Source organism: Sapajus apella, unplaced genomic scaffold, assembly GCF_009761245.1.
Source record: "Sapajus apella isolate SASKATOON/1434 unplaced genomic scaffold, GSC_monkey_1.0 scaffold16, whole genome shotgun sequence".
NCBI classification, from domain to species: Eukaryota; Metazoa; Chordata; class Mammalia; order Primates; family Cebidae; genus Sapajus; species Sapajus apella.
Window position 1 is genome coordinate 17,694,271 of NW_022436956.1, and position 16,738 is coordinate 17,711,008.

At 53.5% G+C, this 16,738-nt stretch overlaps 1 protein-coding gene across 1 annotated transcript in view; it reads left to right on the top strand.

Annotated features, from left to right (window-relative positions):
• DSCAML1 (DS cell adhesion molecule like 1) overlaps window positions 1-16,738 on the top strand; it is a 363,815-nt gene that overhangs the window by 276,173 nt on the left and 70,904 nt on the right. The window contains 3 exon segments of the mRNA XM_032285387.1: window positions 9,917-10,195; window positions 10,689-10,808; window positions 11,716-11,892. Of these exon segments, the coding sequence (XP_032141278.1) occupies window positions 9,917-10,195; window positions 10,689-10,808; window positions 11,716-11,892 (576 nt within the window).

Below are 16,738 nucleotides of genomic sequence, written 5' to 3' on the forward strand. Positions count from 1 at the left end.
CTAAAAATACAAAATTATCTGAGTGTGGTGGTGCATGCCTGTAATCCCAGCTACTTGGGAAGCTGAGGCAGGAGAATTGCTTGAACCCAGGAGGCAGATGTTGCAGTAAGCCAAGATTATGCCATTGTACTCCAGTCTGGGCAACAAAAGCGAAACTCCATCTCAAAAAAAAAAAAAAAAAAAGAAAAGCCTCCTCCCTCCTGGGCCCTTCACATGCACCTGGGTGAGGTCTATGTTTCATGCCTGGATCTGGATCAAATGAATGAGTGAATATAAATGAACAAACACATGAGCGTGTGAGTCAATGACGATGTCTCCTTGGTTCTGGGGCTGTGCAGGTGTTCGAAGCCCCTAGTGTTTCAGGCCTGTCTTTGGGACTGACAGGCCGGGAGACTGTCTGGATGATGTGTGAGAGGAGGGTGGCCTGGTTGCCCTAAGGCCAGGCTGGGGAGGTGGATCCCCCGAGGCCTGACTAAGGAGAGGCCAGTAAAAACCAGGCCACAGGGGTGGCGTACTGAGTCAGCCACAGCTGTGATGGCAGAAGAGCTATGTCTCTTCATGAAGAGCCAGGGTGGACTCAGGCCTGGGGAGGATAAACGGATGGGTTGTCCTCTGCAGCCAGAGGCTCCAGAAGCATGGAGACCTCATCTTGGGGCTCCGCCTGGGAGGAAGGGAGGTCTGGGGGTCTCCAGCCACCATCCTGGGGTCTTGCAGCAGGCTGTGATGGTTACAATGATCTGCTGCCATCACTGGAGCGGGCCCACTGTGCACCCCTCATGGTGGTCCATGCTCCACGTGCACTGCCATCTTCCACCCCACAACTGCCCGCTCACCTAAGGCAGGCACCATTTCCTCTCCAGTTTTCAGGGCAGAAAGTGGAAGCATAGAAAAGTTAAGCAGGCCAGGTACCGTGGCTCATTCCTATAATCCCAGCCCTTTGGGAGGCCAAAGCAGGCAGATCATAAGATCAAGAGATCAAGACCATCCTGGACAACATGGTGAAACCTCATCTCTACTAAAAATACAAAAAATAGCTGGGCATGGTGGCGTATGCCTGTAATCCCAGCTGCTCCAGAGGCTAAGGCAGGAGAATCGCTTGAACCCGGGAGGCAGAGTTTGCAGTGAGCCTAAATTGCACAACTGCACTCCAGCCTGGCGACAGAGTGAGACTCTGTCTCAAAAAAAAAAAAAAAAAGAAAAGAAAAGAAAAGAAAAGTTAAGTAGATTGCCATCTACCATCAGAATCTGTCCCAGGTCTGCATAACTCCAGAACCTGGGCTCCTAGAGAATGGCCTGGGGAGGGAGTGGAGGAGGCAAGAGTCCTTGAGAACTCTGAGGGCTCCTGTCACCTGGGAGCTCCCCTCTCCTGGGCATCTGTGTTGCACCAGGGCAGCAGGGAGGGAAAGCCAGGTAGCACCCGCTCCGTATCCCCAAGGGAAGAGAGGGAGGAATAGCATTGACCAGGGGAGGAAGGCTAGCTATGGGCCCATGGAAGGAAGAAAAAGAGAAGATGGGTCCATGCCCAGGAAGGGGCCCTGGCACAGAGGGACGACCCTGGGGACCCCCTGGCTGCTGCTTTGCCTCAAGACTGGAAGCAACATGGAACAGATGCACTGCCAGCAGCAAGGGGGACACACAGGAAGAGAGGCGTTTGTGGGGGAACCCTGAAGCATGTGATAATACTGGACATCCAGTGGAAGGGCCTAGTGGCCAGTTGAAAGGACTGAACAGTGGCAGTGGAAGACTGGGTCAGGGCTTCTCCCAGCGCTCCTGCCATCAGCACTCAGAAGCTGAGTCACACGCCTCCTGCGTGCCCAACACCCGTCACAGTGCCAGACAGTGTGTGCTTTGAACTGACACTGAGACATTAGGCTGGGTTGGAGTCACTTACTAAGAAACCTTACTGTGAACCCAAAATAATGGACTCCCGTTTTTTTTTTTTTTTTTTGAGATGGCATCTTACTCTGTCACCCAGGTTGGAGTGCAGTGGCGCGATCTCGACTCACTGCAACCTCTGCCTCCCGGGTTCAAGTGATTCTCCTGCCTCAGCCTCTTGAGTAGCTGGGATTACAGGCGCACACCACCATGCCCAGCTAATTTTTGCATTTTTAGTAGAGACGAGGTTTCACCATATTGGTAAAGCTGTTCTCGAACTCCTGACCTCAGGTGATCCACCCACCTTGGCTTCCCAAAGTGCTAGAATTACAGGCGTGAGCCACCATCCCCGGCCGAAAGTGGATTCTTATAGTCTATTTTGAGGACTTACTAGGAAACTTCATTGCGGCCATCTGAGGCATGGGAGGAGAGAGGAGACCCTCACAGCCAAACCCCCATTTCCCTGCTCTTGCAACTGAGCCATGTGGAAGGGCATCCTGGCCACTCTCTCTGCCCAGCCCAGGGGCCTTGCCATGCCACCAGGGACCTCACAACCCCCAGGACACGTCCCCGCCCCTGGCATCTGGGACAAATCAGCTTGGTGGCTGTGGATACAGCACAGCCTGCCTCCTTCACACAACATCACCGGCCAGGCAGCCTATATCCATTTTCCTTACAAGCAGTGGACCAAGAGTTTACAGTGTAAACATCACATATTAAAACATCTAACCTTTGCTCCACTCCCTTCACCCGCCCTCGCTGGTGAGCATTTGGTCGGGTTTGTTGGCTTAAAAATAAAATAATAACAGGGCTGCCGTGGGCCTCAGAGGACTCGGAACATCCTGAAAGCTGCTTCTGCTCATCAATTATTCAGCCCCATTCAGGGAGCGATCAGTCCTAATGAATTGAATCTGATGCATTCCGTTTCAGCGACTCGCTGGGCCTGTTGTGATGGTGCTGAGCGACAGTGTCTCTGCAGCCCAGAGAGAGGAAGGGAAGGGGAGGGAAGGGGTGTGTGTGTGTGTGTGTGTGTGTGTGTGTGATCCTAGAGGACAGAGCCCATGCCTTGGCTACGTGTGAACCTCCAGCACCCAGCATAAGCTGTGCATAAAGCAGGCATATGTGTATGTGTGTACATGTGTGCCTGTGCATGTGTGTGTCTGCGTGTGTCTGTGTGTGTGCGCGTGTGCGTGTGTGCCTGTGTGTGTGCATGCGTGTGTGCCCGTGCATGTGAGTGTGTGTGTCTACGCAGGCTTGCATGCACACCTTCCCCCTTCCCCATCCTCAGGGTCTAAAAAATCCCAGAAATCCAGCCCTGAGATGGGTGTAGTCACCTGTTTTCTCTCTAGACTAAGAAGCAGCATTGGTGTGAGGGGCTCTGGGACCCCCTGCCCCCACCACTCCAAAAGCTCGGCCCCCCTCATCCCCATCCTTTCCCCGACTCCCTCTCCCACCTCATTAGAATGCACTTTTGCAGAAGAACCATCAGAGCTGATTATGATCACGCTGCTTGATTAGCGGATGCGCTGTTCCAAGAACTACCCGAGGAGGGGGGTGGAGGAGGTGCCCGTGGGCATGGCAGGGGCCCTGACTTGCAGGGGAAGAAGGGGGTGGGTCTGGGGGCAGCTCCTCAGGCCCCACTGCTGCTGCCCGACTAGGAAGTGCATCCCACCCAAGGTTCAGAGCAGAGCTAGAAAGTAGAAAAGGGTGAGTCGGGGGGCAGGGACGGGGGAACGGAGCACTGGAAGCCTGAGATAAAATTGGAAGTCTCCCACCCCAGCCCTCTGTGGGGTCAAGGGTCAGTGGGCAGGGTGGGGCCGAACCATGCTGTGCTGTGAGCTGGAAAAACAACTGCTGACTCCATTCCTTCCAGGACTGCTTGTCTTCTAATGAATTTCCAAACACTAAGCTGAGAACAACAGCACATACCCAACATGCGTGTGCAGAGACCTGTGTGCGAGCACTCGTGCAGGTGCACCCTGGTACCTATTGCATGCACATGCAGCAAATTAACACATTTTCCCATTCACACTTGAGCACACACACATATACATGCATGCCAGCAGTTACACATACACAAGCGTTTTGTCCATTGGTGCCCTCCCTAAGGCAACGTTCCTGAGCCACAAAATTGTGGCTGGCTGCAGGTAGGACCATATGAAATATTGCCCAAGAGAGCCTGCTGTGGCCCAGCAAGGTGGGAGGAGCAGAGAGGAGAGAGGCTGGGGGATGCTTTGAGGGTGTGTGTGCCTTGGCCTATGTAGCCTGGCTGGCAGTGGAGAGCCAGGCTGCGGGGGAGGCGGTGTTTGTCTCTGGTCATCGGAGAGATCCTTGGCAGGATGCTAAGAGGAAAGCACACAGATCAAACCTAGATTTGGTGACTTTAGGGCCCCATGTAGCTGAAAAATAATGTAGCATAAAAGCATCTCTGGGCATGCAGACTGAATGTTTAATTAACTAGGAAGGCAGGGCTGCAACTGGGGTCCCTGTGCCTTGGCTCTGTGAAGAAACATCTCCATTCCCCCATCTGAGTCTCCCAGGGCTTCTGGAGCCAAAACAAGGGCATGAGGTGCTTTCTGCCCAGCTCAGCAGGACCAGGACAGGCAGGTGGTGCCAAGTTCCCGTGGAGGGCAAGTGGAAGAGGGACAGACCCACACACACTCACAAACACCCTCTCTCCCAAATGCCCATGCTCCCTCCCTCCCTCATTTTTCCCTAGCCGCTCTATGCTGAGCTTCCGCACTGCTCCATCCAGCCTCTGCTGTATGCCTGGGAGCGTCTGCCAGAGACCCTCTCCCACCCTAGTGAGTGGGTTGGGGGTTCTACGATCATAAGCTTAAGGGAGAGTCAGCCACCGGGCCAAGTGCCTGCTACTGGTGAAGGTGAAGGTTTGGAAGGAATCTCACTGGAATCCACAGGAAGGGGGCACAACAGGCTCCCTAGGAGGAGACGGCCTCCTTGCATTTGGGGGAGGAACACCAAGGAAGCCACTCCCAACAACTTCATTTCCTCAGCCAAGGGAGCCAGGGACAGAAGAGCAAGCAATCACCTGTGGGACAGACAAGGCTCGTGACGAGGATAATGACAGCGGATGTCATTCATTCGGTGATATCTACTGTGCCTCCGCTAGATTCCAGGCGCTGTGTTAAGTTCTACGAATACAGCTATGCTCAAAATAGACAAAAATCCCTGCCATCAGGGAGTTTACATTTTAGTTAGGAAAGGGAACCTATGGCAAACACCCCAGAGATGTCTCCTGTAAAAAGGAGAGGGGCTGAGAGTGCCAAGGAGAGGGGAGTTTGCAATTTCAAATAAGGCGATCTGGGAAGGGCTTCCTGAGAAGAGAGGGTTGTGTAAAAAACTTAAGTCAGTCGTCATTATTCCTAAAATACGGGACTCGTTTTAACTAGAAAATCAGTATCTGGCCTTAGAGATTAGTTGGTCCAACTGTTCCATTTTGCAGATGAGAAAACTGAGGTTCAGGCGCAGAGACTGGACGGTGACAAGGAGGTGCCTTGCCCACAGTCACTTGAATGGGTAGCAGGATCTGGAACCGGGTATTTTGGGGTCCAGGCATGACTAGTGCCCCATCTCCATGCTGCAAGGGCAGAGAAGCTCTGACTTCCCACGGCACGCACTCTGCTAGCAGGTGCAGTAAATAAAAGGCTCCATCTCAAAGAGAGATGATGAGAGACACCATAAAATGTTTATGAGCTGGGCTGGTGGTCAGCACGCCTTCCTCCGTGTGGCACTCCCAAACAAGTGGCCGTAAAAGCTTTACAGTGACTGGACAATGAAGAGCCTGCCTCGACCACTGTGTCTTCTCAGCCACTCGGGCCTCTGCTTCTTCGCCATTGCAGCACCTTGCTAAAGATGACTGTGGCCAGAGCAGGGCTTCTGGAGAGAAATCCCCAGGTTGTGAAGCATTCATGCCCCCTGCATCCAGCTGCCTGCTAGGGACATGCTGGGATTCAGGGGCAGGTCTATAGGCTGGACTCCACAGTAAAGAGGGCCCAGGTCATCACCAGGGTGCAGGTGGTTAGACCCTGCTCCAGGAGAATGGCTTTCCCAGAGGAGGGAATGGCCACTCACACATCCAGCTACTATCCCTGAGCACTGGAAAGGGTGCCACTGACTCACGGTCAGAAGGCATCCCCATTGGACACTGCCATGTACACATATGGAGGAATCCACACTCTCTGCTTTGGAGACCCCACTCACAGCACTCCTAGGACTGAATAGGCTGGTGGAAGTGCCAGGATCCCTGGGTTTCTTCTCCCCCTAGGCTGCCCAGCGTGTGTACTGACCAGATGTGAGTGGCTAGCCTGGAGCACCAGCCATGTATCTACCTGCCCATGCCCGAGAAGCAGGAGTAGAGGGAAGTGAGGAGCCTGCCTTGGGCCTCTGGGAGGTCATCTGGTCATCTGCCTCCAAACGGCCCTCTGGGAGCACAGGGCCAGCCCAGCTGCACGTCTAACTCCCCAGGATGGATGTTGGCTACTTTCTTCTTCAGCAGCCTCTCAGAGCTGTTGATGTTATTCAGAAGACCAGAAGGAACGACAGCTCCTAGTTGGCCTCTACCCCTTGGCTCAGCCTTTGCCCTCTCCCTCACCCCATACATTGTTTGAAAGCATGTGTGTCCTTTAACTCTCAGTTTGAATTCCACCTCCTCCATCCATCCCCCCGGATGACATTGCCCTCTGCTCGAGCTCAGCGTCTGCATATCCAGGCGGTCCTTGTCCAGTCATCTTTGGGGAAGTATCTTGCCTTCCCTGGTAAATGAGAAGCTCTGCGAGGCTCTGTCTGTAGCGGAAGCATGTTTCTACCTTCCCCAGCCCACACAGAGCATAATGCCTTCACAGAGCAGTATTTCATAAATATTAGATGAATTAGTTAATTAATGAATTAACCTGCCTTAGTAACTTGCTCCATTATCTAAATTCCTCCTTACTGAGAGAGACAGTCTTCTCCTTGCCTGAACCTTCCCGCCTAATTTCACTGTCCCTATCCACTGGCTCTGTCCTCGATGGAAATGTGATATTCTGTCTCTCTGTGTCTCGGCTTGGCCCTCCAAGCCCCTTAGCTTTCTCCCCGCTCTGCAGAACCTTCCACCTACTTGCTTTGCCCACACATCCTGTTCTCCAGCCCCTCATCCTTGCCTCCACTGTACCCTCGCTCATGTTCAAGCGTGTTCACAGCAGCTGGTTTGGTGCTTTGACAGCAAGGGCCTGGCCCCTAGGAAGGACCAAGGGACCAAGCCTCCAGAATCCCAAAGCATCTCAAGGAACAGCACAGAGCCCCCTCTCATTCTGGCTGAGCCCCCATCCTTTGCTTGCTGTACCCCCTGCCCCCCTCACAGGTGAACTTCTGAGGTCACCCAAGGAAATGATATTCAGACATACGTTCATTCATTTCCTCACCCAACAAGCATTCATCAGGTACCTACAGTTCGCCAGGTGAATAAGTCCTAGTATATAAGACCCCCAGGGAGGGGGCAATGCAGTTATCCTGATGACCGTGCGATACCTGCCCTAATCCAGGTGTGAACCAAAGGCTGCAGGGTTGTGTGGAAGGAAGGTGGGCTTCATGGAAGAGGTGGCATTTGAGCAAGATTTGAAAGGATATGGGGGAGTTTCCCAGGAGGTCTTTGTTGGCAGGAGGACTTGGCCAGCATTGGTTCTTCTAGGTCTAAGGAAACAAGCTGGGCAGTACCTCTGGGTCTCCGCTACAATCCATCAGAAAGCCCAAGGGGGCCGGGAGGCCTAGATCAGTCCTAGGCACACACACACACAAGGAGGGGGTCAGCAAAGGCCCAACAGGAGATCTCAGGAATGGGCACTGGGCCATTGCTAGAGTCAGGGCTCCTGAGAAATCCATCTGAAGATGTCCAAGGCCCAATATACCACTCAGAATACTGGGGGCAGAGTCCCACCCCCGGAAAAAGAGGCACTCAGAGACTGGGGTGAGGTGGTCCAGGCCATGACCAGAACCCCAGAAAAGCTGGCTGGGATTTAGGTTCAAGGGGGATCTGGAATAAGGTGGATCAAAGCCAGCTGGTGGATGAGGAGCCCATGTGGTGGGGAATAGAAGGACACATGCCCAGCGGCGCTCGCCCAGGCAGGCTGAGGCATGGGGCTGAGGCATTCACCGCATGCTGGAGGAGCCCAGGCTGGAGCGAGCAGGGGGTGGAAGATGACATAGGAAAGATCAGCTGAGGGCCCTACTGAAGGTCATAGAGGCCACATCCCTCCGAAATGTCACTTCTCTGGACCTAGAGCTCCTGATCAAGAAGTCTTCCAGGATGCAAAGGGCTGCCTGAATTTTCCTATGTCCATACCTGGCTGCTCCCTGCAGGCAGCTCCCTTCTGAGCCCTGAAAGTGCAGGGGTGCCCTGAGGGCTGAGGGCCATGCATCTGATGCCATTCGTCCTTCCCCCCAGAGCCCATCCCCCACTGTGGCCACTCTGGATGGGCCCAGGGTGGAGAGTAGCAGGCTTCCAGGGAGGGGTGGGGCTGGTGCCTGGGAGAAGGCCAGAGGACTGTGCACGGCCTTGTAATTTAATTATTCAACTGCAGGAAGGAGATCTCATCTATTGGGTGCTCATCCTTGTTAAGCTAATTGTCTATCTCCTTCACTCTCTTCTCCCCCACTTGCTGGGGAAGTCGCTGCAGCCTAATTGAGTTATCATAAAGATAATGGCTGATGCTCTAGCCAGAGCCGAAAAAGGAGGATCCATCTCACAGCAACTCAGGCTCCAGACAGGCCCCCCAGGGGCTGAGATGTAGGCAGTGTTGGTGGGGGGCTGCAGGCTGCATTTCTAGCGGGGGGAAGGCTGGGTGGATTGTGCTCTGCCCAGAGGCTGTCCTGCAGAGGACAGGGCTTCCTCTCTGCTCTTTCCTGCTACCCAAGGGAGCTCACCTACAAGACAAAAAGATCTCTGGACCAGGTGTGGTGGCTCCTGCCTGTAAACCCAGCACTTTGGGATGTCGAGGTGGGAGGATCACTTGAGAGGAGTTTGAGACCAGCCTGGCAGGCATAATGAGACCCGTCTCTTATTTGAAAAATTTTTTTAATTAGCCAGGCACAGTAGTGTGCACCTGCAGTCCCAGCTACCTGGGAGGCTGAGATAGGAGGATCACTGAAGCCCAGGAGGTTGAGGCTGCAGTCAGCCATGTTCAGGCCACTGTACTCCAGCCTGGCTGACAGAGCAAGACCCTGTCTTAAAAAAAAAAAAAAAAAAAGTGATCTCTTGTCTCTTGTCTGGGCATATTTGGGGCTTTCTGGGAGAAGCAAGCGAGCCACATGTTAACGAGACTTGGACTTGGAGAGCAGACCAGGTTTCAAATTCCATGGTCATATCTTATGAGCAGGGCAACATAGGGCTATTTCTTCTCTGCTCTGAACCTGAGTTTTCTAATCTGTAAAATGGGGACTTTATTGGAAGGAGGATCCAGTGAGATCGTGTGTATAAAGCAACTGAACAGTGATGTGAGCTTCCACGCGACTGTCCTACGCTCGATGATAATGGAGTGGGGCGAAGTGGCTAAGGGCCCTGTGGGAGAACCCAGAGTGCAGCACTGTGGTTTCGGATGGGCAGCCGTAGGACATGCGTGGGGGACAGTCCCAGCACTGCCCTTCCTCTGTTGCCACCGGGCACCCCACCCCTATCCCAGGCCCTCAGAGAGCTGTGGGATGCATCACTGGGATGAGAATGTGGGTACAGGGTTGCCAAGGAGCAGCAGGGAAGCTGGAGGGAAAGGTGAGCAGAGGTCAGCAGGCATGAATCAAATTCCAGGACACATAGGAAAGTCAGAGTTAATGCAGGCCAGCCAAGGCCCTGATAAGAGACAGTGGGTCCCGACCTGGGCGGGAAGAGGGACAGGAGCCAGGCACTATTAGGAGACCCTGCCTGTATAGGAGAATAAGGCCCTAGTGCCCCAGGGGAGCTCTGTCCAAGACCCAGCCCAGAGCCCCAGGTAAGGCAGGTGAGGTGGTGCTGACCAGGCGAGGGTCCGACGGCAGCACCCCCTTGCCTTCCCAGTGCCCCCCCTGATCCAACCCTTCGAGTTCCCACCCGCCTCCATCGGCCAGCTGCTCTACATTCCCTGTGTGGTGTCCTCGGGGGACATGCCCATCCGCATCACCTGGAGGAAGGACGGACAGGTGATCATCTCAGGCTCGGGCGTGACCATCGAGAGCAAGGAATTCATGAGCTCCCTGCAGATCTCCAGCGTCTCCCTCAAGCACAACGGCAACTACACGTGCATCGCCAGCAACGCGGCGGCCACCGTGAGCAGGGAGCGCCAGCTCATCGTGCGCGGTGAGCAGGGACAGGCTACCCTCGGGGGAGGGAGGAGCCGGCTCTGCCTGCTGCTACTACAGTCCCTCTAGGTTTCCAGTTCAAATCACAGGTTCGTGGAAGGTTGGCGCCAGTAGGGCCCTTCAAGAGGATCTTGAAAAAAAAAAAATGATCTCTTGTCTCTTGTGCGGGCATATTTGGGGCTTTCAAAGATGATTTTGAAGGACCTTGCTGGAGCCCAAACCTCTTATTTTCCAGGGCAGGACACCAAAACCCTGAGCAGAGAGACGCTTGCTCAGTTAGTCAGTGGCAAGGGCAGGATTGGATCTCGGAACTCCCAACTCCCAACCCAGTGCTCGACAAAAGCTCTCAGCACCTTGGGTTTCAGAAGCTGCCTGCTTCCAACTTTATCACAGCCCAGAAAGGGCTGCCCTCAGATGGAAGGTGCTCCAAGCCCTAGGAGACCCAGCAGAGACTGAAATGGTCTGTTTCCCTCCCTTCAATCTTTCCGCAGTGCCCCCTCGATTTGTGGTGCAACCCAACAACCAGGACGGCATCTATGGCAAAGCTGGTGTGCTCAACTGCTCGGTGGACGGCTACCCCCCGCCCAAAGTCATGTGGAAGCACGCCAAGGGTAAGCCCCTGGCCCAGCCAGAATCTCCAAGAAGGGCAGGGACAGGAAAGGGAGGATGCTGTGACGGGATTTGAACCTGTTCCCTGCATGCAACTCCTACCCCCGGGTGGGAGTCCTCGGATCTGCACCTCGGTGGACCCCAGGCCACACCTGACCTGAAGTCATCCTCAGCCACCCCTGGGGGTCTGTGGACTAGGAACATCCATTATGCTGACTCCATATTTCCTCTTGTCCTCCCAGACACAACCGCTCCCCTCCCACCTCCAGCCCCAGAACTCAGTGTATACCTGCTTTCCCTACCCCATCCTGCCCTGGGGTCCCAGAGCCTTGAAGCCCCCTGCTTCTCACCTGTCAACCTTTTCCAGGGTCAGGATCCTTCTTCGAGCCCAATTTCATCCCAAGGATGCCTTTGTTTTCTGATCAAGGCCCAATCCTAGACTGCGTTCCTGACTGACACTGGGGAATGGAGGGGCAGGGGGTGCCCACAAGGCCCCCTTGGATGGTGCCAGCCTCTTTCCCCAGCCTGGTTGCCTAAGACCAGGCAACTGCCACTGAACGGCTCAGTCTTCTCTCTACCTGCAACCAACTGGCCCAAAGACAGCTCTTTCTTCCTCTCCAAGGAATTCACCCCAAAGAAGCTCCATGCCAGTGTCAAAGTGGGCACTGAGCTGAGGCTCCCAACCCTGTCTCCCTGCTTCAGAGCTGGGGCAAGGCCAGGCCTCTGGGGATTGAGGGTGGTCTTTCCTGTGGCCCACCAGGAGCTGTGTGGCCTCAGCACTTTGGGGATGGTGCAGCTCTGCTACAAAATGGCCCTAGATCGGCAAGAACAAGGCGTCAGGGCCATTCCTGGAGTACTCAGCCTATGCCCGGTGCCAACTCAGCCCTCCTAACAGCTGCCTTCTTCCAGGGAGCGGGAACCCCCAGCAGTACCACCCTGTGCCCCTCACTGGCCGCATCCAGATCCTGCCCAACAGCTCGCTGCTGATCCGCCACGTCCTAGAAGAGGACATCGGCTACTACCTCTGCCAGGCCAGCAACGGCGTAGGCACCGACATCAGCAAGTCCATGTTCCTCACAGTCAAGAGTGAGTCCTGCCCCTACACGGCCCCCCAGCACCCCCTAATCACAGCCAAGCCTGGCTCTGCACTCTCCCTGCCTACCCGCTTGTTTTCCATGATTTCATCTATGAAGGGGAGGCAGGAAGACTTCCTAGTCAGAGGTGGGCTTGGGACCCTCGGACGCGGCATTCAAAAGCACTGTCATCCAAAACAGAGGCCTCACCCTGAAAGGGCCCAACTCACCCCACCCTGGTCACAATAAGCCCATCATTTGCTCTGCTGCAATGTCATGTGGCATCTCATTTACTCTGGTCTGTAGATTGGCAATTCAATCTGAATAATCCTATCAAACAATTTATTTTTGCCACTTCATATACACCTGCTTGTGTACAACCCGTTTGCAGCTTAGAAAGGAAAATACCATATACAAAATGTAGAAGGGCGGCCTATGGTCAGAAAACCTGGCCTCCAATTACAGATCAGCCTGGTGAGCTGAGTGACCTTGGGTGAGTCAAGGTCACTTCCCCTCTCTGTGCTCCAGTCCCCTCACCTGTGTGAGGGTTCCCTTCCCAGCCTACCAATCTCATGAAATCGTGGTGAGTCATGCCAGAACTGATCATGGAAAGAGGAAGATGCTTCAGAAATACCCATGGAGCAATGCAGCTCATTACAACTGGGTGCTGCACCCAGGGCTTCTAAATCCCCCCACCCAGAGCCAGCCTCAACAGCCTTAGAAGCACATTGCTTATCTGCTATCCCAGGATTTTCTTAATTCCCATACAAACATCCCTACTCTCTGGGCCTCTCCCTTTACACCGCAGGGGTCTGTATAATGGGTCCCTGGGAATCACACCAGAAGGGCCACATCCATCTAGCCCTATGTCGAGACATGGCTGTAAGGGCCTGAGTGTTAGCATCTGACCTGGCCAAGTATGGATCTGGGGGCCAGGACTTAATGACGGGACCTTGATGAGCATACTTGGCCTCGTGCTACTTTATTTTCCTGATCTACACTATGTGGAGGGGGGTGCGCGGGTCGTAATAATGCCTTACCTGGTACATTTCATGTCAAGAGGCAGTCAGATGGTGCAGGTGAAGCAACCGGGATAGTAAGTGGCAGGCAAAGATTTCATGGCCTGGCCAGCCTTGTTTTTTGTGGTGGCAGTCCCTCCCGGGTGCAGGTGGGAAAGGCTGCTGACGGCGGAGCCCGGTGTGTGGTCCGCCCAGCCTCCTCCCAGAGTTCCCGCCTTTAAGAATCATAGCTTCTTTATCGCTTGCCAAAGCCCGCGTTCAGCTCAGCACAAGACAGGGAAGCCCCAGCGATCGATGCTCAGGGAGCTCCGAGCCGGAATCCCCGCCCTGGGGAGCAGCTTCCCTCACACTATCAAAAAGCACTTTGTCCTTAATAAAACCAGGCAATCAATCTACATCCCTCAGCCTGGGAGAGCTTGGCTAATTCTGGCTGCGCAAGGCGGGGGAAGAGCAGGCACCTCCGCAACCCTCATCTCCCAAACTCGTCCGTGCTTTTTTTGCTGTTGTTGTTGTTTGCCTTTTCCTTTAAGTTGAGGAATTCCACTGAGCTGCTGGCTCTGTGGCAGGTGGTAGCTCCATGGAGATGCAGGGGTCACAGGTGCTGCAGGACGCAGCGGTCAGAAGCTGGGCTGTGCTCAAAGAGACCCTGCATGCCTCAGGCTGTTGCTGATGCCCTGGGCCCCGGAGCAAACCACTTCCCCTGGCGGGCCTGCACTTTTTCTATGCTACCCTCACTTCGCAACCCAGCAGCAGATGCAAAGAGTTCCGAGGGGTTCAGAAAGGGCATATTTGCTAAATCCAGGGCCACCTCCTGGACACATGCTGCACAAAACCTCACGCACCACACACACACTGGCGTTTCCCTCTGGAGCCCTGTCTTCCCAAGGGAATGGCGGGAGTTTCTTACCATGCCAGTCACTCCTGGGCAGAACCTGGACCTGGATTCCTCCTTCCTTTCCTCCCCCTGTCCTCATCTGCAGGCCTTGGCATGTTTCTTCGCTTCTCACCTGGTAGGGCTGGCGACACACCTTTCCTACAGCTGCTGTCTCTCCATACTTCAGGGTCACATCATCCTGCTCAGGGGACCTCCAATCACCTGCAGCACCTCCCAACACCCATTCATGGCTCCCGAGTGGCCTTCAGATGGGCTGCTCTCCAGCCTTACCACACACACACTCGATCTCACACACCCTCCGTTCCTGGCCCCCTTCCTGTCACAAACGCCCATTCTGGCCCCACTCTCCCCAGTGACCTGCCCCAACCATCCTAGAGGCCCTCATGCCACCCAGAACTCAGCAGGAGGGGAAGAGGCAGGGCCAAGGACATTGGAGGGCAGCGGCCTCCAATGGAGGCCGGCAGGGGCAGGGCCTCTGTCTGAGGTTGGAGGGCTGACTGTCTTTGTGTAGCAGCCTGCGTGATTCTGCACTGTATCTGGCTGCCAGAGGACACTCCTGCGACAATGCAACACAGTTGAGGGGTGGAAGTGGGCACTGGGTAGCCCGTGGTGTGCCTGGCCTTCTTGGGAACATTTGTTCTGCCTCCTGCCGCTGCCAGACAGGTGCCTGTTCCAGGTAACCTGCCCCAGCCACTGCCCTGTACCCTTGCCCACCCTTTTCTTTCCCTCTTTCACTTTTCCTCAACTTGACAGTGGTTCTCCCAGTCCCCCATTCTGATTTCCATTTAAAGGGCACAGGTAGGTGGGACCTTCAGGACCGGGTCACCCATGGCCTCACCAGAGGAAACCATTCCTCATCATCCCTCAGTCCATCTCAGACGCCCACACCATGGCCCGCCTGCAGAGCCAGCCACACGAACATCTACCATTTGCAAAGCAATTTCAAGGTTTGCCTCAATGCCCCTGACACACTCGGGAATGTTTTGACCCAAAATAACTTTACCTTTCTAGACCTCACACTTTTATGAACTCTCAGAGATGAAACTGACCTTAATCCCCACTTTGCCTGAGGAGAAGAAAGAAAATAAGTCTATCAAAGGGAATATAACAGAAGAGAGAGCCTCTAAGTGTCAGACTGGGCGTTTGTGGTTGGCTTCTACTGGGGAGTGTCTATACCGTTAATCCCTGCAGCTTCCAGTGATAACCCAGCACTCACTTAATGGTGCTCCCTGAGCACTCACTAAATAGGTCAATAAAATGCGGTGATTAAAGCATGGACTTTAGAACCAGACATCCCTGGGTTCAAAGCCTAACTCTACCACTGCATAGTGAGGTCCAGGACAACAATCTCTGTAAGCCCCAATGTCCTCCCCTGTAAGTTTGGAATTACTGTGTAGGACTTTGTGCATTGATAAGGTCTAAATGAGACCATGCACAGCAATTAATACAGTTTTTGGCACAAAATATACATTCGATAATTAGCAGTCATTAGTTTTAGGTGCTAGAAACCCGGTGATGAGTAAGAGCTACCATTCTCAGGAAATTCAGAATCTTGAAGATGAAATAGACAGATACCCCAAAACAACTGTGATACACAAAATTATAAATGTCCTAAAAAGCTATGAACAAGGTGATACAGAAAGAATCTGAGATAGAGTCATCAACTTTAACTCTGGAGGTGAAGAAACAGGTGTCAAGAAAAGCTTCACAAAAGCAATAGTCTCTAATTAGGGCTGGAAGGATGAGAAGGATTTGGACAAGGACCAGTAGGAATGGAGGTCATGCCCTTTCGGGGATACAGAATCAGCACAGTGTGGGGGCAGAAAGGCCTATGAATGTCCTGTGGTGAGGAGGGAACTCAGGGTGTCTGGCAGAGGGTGACGGGGGGAATGAAATGTGAGATGCGATGGCCTTTGGAAGCTAAATGTTTTCTTTCTACGTAGAGTTGACTCTTGATACTAAGCTCCAAACCAGAGTTCCAGGAGTCTGAGGGTCTGGTTGGGGATCGAAATTCCTGAGCTAGTTCTTGGAGAACTGCTATATATGACGATTTTCAGGATCCCAGGGGGCGAAGGGTTTATTAGAGCAGGAAAGTGGTTTTCCAAGTCCTTGGACATCTTTGATGGCAACCAACAGGCCTAAGTGGTCCCCACTCCTCCCTGAGTCTCAGCATGCATTGAACTCTTGAGTGCCTGAGCATACAGTCCAGCATTGCCGCCTGCATATACAGCACTTTGCAGTTTACAAAGCTGTTCCCATACCTTGCTTGTGAGGTTGGTAGGCAATAGCTCCTTCTCAGACGACGTTAGAGATTAGATCAAGGCCACTGGGTTAAGTATAGTCCCAGCTGAGGCCAGAACTTGCTTATATGGGCTGATGGTTTGGTAGAAGGAACACAGACACAGTGTAAAGGCTGGATGCCAGTTCTGGCTCAGACCCACTGGTTCTACGTCTTTGAGCTGTCCCTTCCTTTCTCTGGGCCTGTTTCTTCATCCATACAGTGAGAGACCTGAACTAAGATCTAGTCACTAGACAACCCCCATTTCCTTCCAGTGCAGACTAGCTGTGACTCTAGCAGCATGGGTAATCTTTTCAAGGTACCAGGCCACCTCCCAGAAATTGGTTGAAAATAAATGTAATTAACTGAAGAAAATGCCACATCCACAGAGCTGCCTTTTATCTCCCTTTTAAAATGTATTTAAAAAAGAGAGAGAGAGAGAGAGAGTTAATGACCAAAAGGAGGAGGAGGTAATTCCCCCTTCAGCTGATATGTGGGGAAAAAAATAAAGCATCTTCAAAGAGAGTTCTTCAACCAGAGACAGGTACAAAGCCAAGCAGCCTAGTCCCAGGCTGAGGGAGTCTGGCTGTGCTTTGAGGCAGCCATCGCATGGCAGTGCCCTCCCGGGGCTCAGCCATCCCCTTGTCCAGCACGTGACTTTATTAGA